This window comes from Henckelia pumila, chromosome 3 (genome assembly GCF_033568475.1).
Source record: "Henckelia pumila isolate YLH828 chromosome 3, ASM3356847v2, whole genome shotgun sequence".
Taxonomy (NCBI): Eukaryota; Viridiplantae; Streptophyta; class Magnoliopsida; order Lamiales; family Gesneriaceae; genus Henckelia; species Henckelia pumila.
In genome coordinates, this window is record NC_133122.1 from 32,682,878 (window position 1) to 32,688,936 (window position 6,059).

General features: G+C 32.0%; 1 protein-coding gene across 1 annotated transcript; it reads right to left on the reverse strand.

Moving 5' to 3' along the window:
* Nucleotides 1-1,049: 1,049 nt before the first annotated feature.
* Nucleotides 1,050-4,202, reverse strand: LOC140888411 (uncharacterized). Its single transcript, XM_073296086.1, has 6 exons — nucleotides 3,912-4,202; nucleotides 3,492-3,672; nucleotides 3,320-3,382; nucleotides 2,954-3,240; nucleotides 2,707-2,854; nucleotides 1,050-1,126 (listed from the first exon to the last, which is right to left on the reverse strand). Exons 1-6 carry the CDS (start codon nucleotides 4,200-4,202, stop codon nucleotides 1,050-1,052), a joined length of 1,047 nt encoding a protein of 348 aa, XP_073152187.1.
* Nucleotides 4,203-6,059: the final 1,857 nt, after the last annotated feature.

Consider the following 6,059-nt stretch of genomic DNA (forward strand, 5'->3'; position numbering starts at 1 on the left):
TTATTCACAAATTGCATGAAAAAAACCCAAAAAATAAATAAATAAAAGAACCACAAGAAAAAAAAAAGGATCATGGGACGTGCCATACATACATGGCACGGTCCCCAAAATTGAGACGCTGCCAGCATAAGCGGACATTAGCAGTAAAACGCTATAGCTCACTTTATTTTTGAAATTTAATTTAATTTTTAAATTAATTTTATAAAAAAGACCCCAATTAATTGAGATAGGAGATGATAAAAAAATATCATTCTTTCGAAGAAGCAAGAAACTATCAAGACGAAAAAAGAAGCTCAAGGATCAAGAAACAAAGATTAAGCAAGAAAAGCTTTAAGAATATTTCTACTCATTTTTTTTCCCCAAATTTCATGGCTGTAATGATTTCAACCAGTACTTAATTTAAACAACCTATCACTTGCAATTATCAAATTGTTGCAACGCACGTGTTCCTTACTAGTGAATATAAGTGTGGAGATATTGGATCCCCTTAAGCTCCTTTTTGGAAAAATACTCCAATAAATCGAAGAATAATGCTAGAGGTACAACCAATATATCGTACAACGATATTTACAACAATTATCTCGTGATATTTTGCTATTATCTCGTGATATTTTGATATGATATCATATCGTGAGATTTTGCATTCAATATATCATGAGATTTGATAAATTAAAATTTTGTATTGAATTTTTTGTGGTGTAAAAATTGTTGTACAAATTTGGTTGTACATGTAGTATTGATCATAAATCGAATGGTTGGTACGGAAAGAGTACGAAATTGTTGTGACACACTTCATGATTAATCTGACCCAATTTGTTGCAAATCTCAGCTTTAATAACATTGATTCCAAAAAAGACCATTACACTCTATCATATATTATGCTCATGTCCAATTTCAAAGCTGCAAATCCTGACTTTGCTTTTGGATTAGTACGAATCCATTCAAATCCCACAATAACATTATCTATAATTAATCTGTCTGGGATAAAAGCGCTTTGGAAAGTATCAAATTTCAACTTTAGCGATATATATTAATTCTAGTCATTTTCTTCAAAAGTTTTGATGTTGTGCTACATACGTAAGTGCCACATTAAGGGCTAATTGCATCAGTCCACCTTGTGAAAAATCTAAAAATTATAAAACTTCATGAGAAATAGTAATTATAAGCTAATACATCCTTTATTTTTTAAAAAAATTTAACACATTTCAGTCTTATGTTATAAAAACTCGGGTATATTTACCTTTCTGATAGGGGATTTTATGCTTAATTTTTGGGGAAAAATTGATTTTTAAAATGTGATTAATTTTTCATGTTTTTGCTTTTTGCTTTTAATTTTATTTTTCACAATTGGCATTAAAAAGGAAAATCAATATCTGTCATTGTTTAGAGGTATTTTAAAAACGCTTTTAATATTCTATAGGTGAAAAAAACTTAAAAATATATGTTTTAGAACTTTTGTAAATGTTTTTGATAAATTTCTTAAAAATATTCTCTAAGTATAGTTTTTAAAAACAATTGTGAGGTGTTTTGAGATGTTTTTAGGATGAAAGACAATTATGAAAATCAAAACATATTACATTTTAAATTTAATTGTTTTTATAAAATATTTGTATACACACGTATTTATTCTTAAAATAAATTTTAAAAAAAATTATAAAAAAATTGTAAAAGACACTTAAAAAATATTTTATAAATTTTTGTACAAACGGAGCCTAATATATAGGCTAATAACTTGCCATGTTCTTGACTTGAAACTTCTTTTGAACATTCAAAAATGGATCCAAAATTCACACATTGAACAATGAAAAAAAGTCATACATCTATGAAACCTTGAATCATATCCTTGCAATAGCCGCACCAAACGATCCTCAAGAAAATTAAAACATATGTAACATTATTTTGTTCGTATGAATTATTAATTTTTTTAAAACTATATGAATTAAATTTTTCTCGTATACTTCGATGTATATAAAAAAATTAGTATTCATCTAACCATTAGATGATGTTCATATTTTGATTTAAGATATTCGTACCAAACGATATCAAGAAAATTAAAACATCTGTAACATTATTTGTCCACTTTTTAAATGTACATGTCTTGTTTTATCGAATTGCCCTTTTTTCTAAAGGAATGAAGTGTCGGCATGGTCCGCATGGATACAAAAGTAGAAGCAATTTTGGCGTTTTGATAAATGTTGAAAAAATAATTTTTTAAATAAAAATAGAAGCAGAAGCTCAAAAGCCAAAATTTATGGTTTTTGAAAAAAACACTTATTTAGACTTAAATAAGTGTTGACTGTTGTAACCAAACGCCTAAGTTTTTAAGAAAAACATTTTTTTTAAAAAAATAAGTATTTTTTTTTGTTGGCTTCCATAACAAATGCACTCGAAATCTTATTCCCATGTATTTGTTAATGATAATAATCAAGAAAATAAAAATAAAAGATAGCAAGATATAATTTCAAACTTGAGATTAAAAAAACAAAAACCATTATGTTATTAACTTATTATATATAGTTGCAAAAAATAAACATATCGAGCAGAAACGAAGAGTACAAAATTTTATAAATAGATCAAGATTGCGTCCGAACTTGATCTTCGACAACTTCCCAGTCGAAGGAATGCACTTAACATGAAAGGATTGATCACATTTGCCACAATAGTAAAACCAAAACTTTGGATTGATATCTGCCTCGCAGAACTCACATTTAATTTCTTTATCTTCTTCATGTTGGATTTGATTTGTAGGGTTGTAAACGAGATCCAGAGGATGTTCATCAAATTTGTGCTTAACTGATTTTGGTAGGAAGGCACAAGGCATGTGAATATAGTAATCACAGTCTACAAAAGTAACCTGTATAGGTAACACTCGAATCACAGCAAGAAGGTCGAAAAGATCGAGACCACATGAATACTAGAGCAAGAGGATGCTGATATATTGTGTGATTCATGCTTGATGGCGGTCGGCAACATCAATGGCATCCTCTCCAATTGTGTATCCAAATCCATTGCATTGTTTTTCACAACAAACACAATGAAACACAGAACTGAAATTACTTGATTTTGAAAACAGTTGTAATGGTCTGTCTGCCAAATAGTAGTTGATAATGTGAGGAAATTTGTCACACAGTTGGTGGAGGAGAAAAGAACACTGAGGTTGGGGGCAACTATAGTATGAAGAAGGAGGTCCAATTATAGGTTGAATGCATGCATTGCACCTCATCAATTGAAATTCACTTTCTTGGTTATAATGAGAAATAATCCAAGAAGAATGGTCACTGTGGTATTTCTCTATTATCTCTATTCTCTAGCAACGTACGTATTACCAAACTTGGAAATAGATCAGGCGTGTTTGGAAGATGAATGGATAATGGAACACTGCCTGTGAAAATGTACAAAAAAAAAAAAAGAATGTAGTCTCATCAAAATTAAAGTTGTAACCAATTAATTAGTAGAAGGATATAAACATATATAAAGTAGTTCTTACCTACCTGGCTCCTCCAATTTCAATGCTGCACAATTTATATGAGCCGCAAGATTACACATTTCGCAAACATATCCACCAAAGTCGTGCAATGATTCGTCTTTGTCACAAATTAAACAATTTTGATCCCAAACATAGACTTCATGAAGAGAATATTGTAGAGAGAGAAGATGAAGATGATTATTGATCTTCACAATACCAGGCAATTATAAGCAACAATCTTGATGAATGTAATAACTACACTTTGGGCAATAGAAAAATGTTCCTTTCTGTTGTTTCCCACATGCATCACAGACCAACGAAGCTTCCTTAGACATTACCATCAATGGTTGTTTATGATGACTAATATGTTGTATGTTCATCTCCAAAGGGAAAAAACATTGGGAGTGGACATAAAATACTAGTACTGTATTGTTACTGTCCATACCCGAGCATTCGTAAGTAAATTTATCGCATGACTGTCCACATTTCTTACAGTTGCATCTGTCATGAGGTGGCTGCTCGAATGATCGATTCGGGGCAATTCTGTGCATGGTTGGTGGAGAAAAAAATGGCAATCTATAAGAAGGAGTCGACAATATAATGCCACCCCGCAAGCACTGCAACGTGCCTTGGGATTTTCCACTTCAATGACGTATATCAATGGATGATCATGACTAAAATGTCGAAGCTGATCCTTTATGTGATTGGGTATTGTGTCAATTATTTGCATCGACATTTTATGGTATTTTTTTTTCTTTTTTTGGTGGTAGTGTAGAGTAGGGGTGGAATAGGGTCGGGACCCGTCCCGTAAACCCCCTACCCAACTCCCGTCCCGAAAAGAATCGGAAAACTTTTTTTTCTCCTGATCCCGTACCCGAAACATTTCGGGACCCGACTATACATTCGGGATCCTGTCGGGTAGCTAGGGAGAGAAAATCCCGAATTTTTTTTCATGTTCAAGATTTCGTTCAAAAAATAAAAAAATATGTGATAATTTTATTAAATATACTATTTAGAAACTTATATTTATAAATAAAAATAAAAATTCAACTTAAAACATATAATTTTAAAATATTCCGGATAATGTTCAAAGTTTTGTTAAGAGAAAAAATATATCGGATAATTATTAACAAAATGTTCGGATACAATTACTAAATAAATTTTGTTAAATAGATTGTCAAATTAATCTCTTGAGTCTTGTTCTATATATTTGTTCTAATTAGATAATTATAAATATGAATTAATTAAATTATTAATTAATTTTTTTAAAAAAATACACAAAAATAAAATAGCATTTCGTGATTTTACAATTTGATCGCCCCAACAATAAAAATTATGCGAATTAAGTCCACAATTAAGTGTTATATGAGTTGAAACCTAATAATATTTAGCTTATTATATTAATAAGTTTATTAATAAAATATGAAAGGAATATTAATTCCTTGAAAATCTTTTCCTTAAGCGTGCTAATTAGAATATTGAATTTTGCCTTCTAGACAAAATATTTGATATGATATGGTTAAATATTCTATGATCTCGATAATTCACTGCTGTGTGGCTCTTGTATGTGAATCGATGCTGATTGATGAGAAGAATATCGATGTGGATGCCTATGGAAGGATCAATTTGGTTGAATTTTTGAAGGATCAAAAGCTATTTTTATTTCAGTGGTTCCCTACAGCAGGAAACCAGTGCTGGAATTTTTGTAAGAAAAAAAAGCTTTTTGAGTTCAACCCTGCCACAATCAAGACTCACCGGATATTGAAGAGAGGAACCACCTTGATATTCATAAAGTTACTGCTTACTCATCGGTGGTTTGCTCAAAAGTTTCCTGGACAACTCTCTGTTGCACAGCTCACATCCTTTTACTCTATCTTACACAAAACAGCTATACAAAATTGGATTCTTTCTACACGCTCCACTGTGGTGACTCGACCACAAGCGTTTGTGTCATTTGAAATAGAGACTGAGAGCAATTTTTTTTTTAGCAAAGCTCGTATTCAAGACTATACTCCAGTTTGCAGATGGAAGCTTAAAATCCATCAAATGCCTTTTCCATCTTTGATCTATGGAATTTTGGAGTTTCAAGATTTGCTTTGTGATTTTGGTGAAGGTATCTCTGAACTGACTGAAGATCTGCAGGTTGCAGCTGCTTTAATAAGAGGGAAGAGAAACCTTGACCTTCCTTGGTCTGAATCTAGTGCTGCTGTTACTGGTGCTGATGTTGTTCCCGGTGTTGCCAACACGGGAGACAACACTGAAGAAACTGATGAAATTGTGCATACACCCTCTTCTCGAGAATTTTATGTTTCTATCCTTCAGGCTCTCATGGCTCATGCTGAAAATAAGTTTTCCAAGCCCAGGAGGACTTGGATCATTATGGAGCCTTGTTAGGTGACTGTCGTACAAGATTTGGCATTTTTGGCCAAAAAGGGGGAGAGAATGCACAAAATGAGGCTGGTCCATCTGGGACTAAGGACGATGAGGTCCATCTGGGACTAAGGACGATGAGGATGAGGACACTGAAGATCAGGAGGGATCTGATACTGATCAATTTTGGATTGATTGGTGTCACCTCATATTTTTTTTCCTT

What these genes read in the sequence shown, in the direction of transcription:
- LOC140888411 (XM_073296086.1), bottom strand. Translation starts at nt 4,202, where the DNA reads ATGTCGATGCAAATAATTGACACAATACCCAATCACATAAAGGATCAG. An exon ending in ATGTTGCCGACCGCCATCAA is followed by an intron (nt 2,855 to 2,953) that starts GCATGAATCACA and finishes TTACCTATACAG; the next exon opens with GTTACTTTTGTAGACTGTGA. An exon ending in AGAAGATAAAGAAATTAAAT is followed by an intron (nt 1,127 to 2,706) that starts GTGAGTTCTGCG and finishes TATAATTTTTAG; the next exon opens with ATTTTTCACAAGGTGGACTG.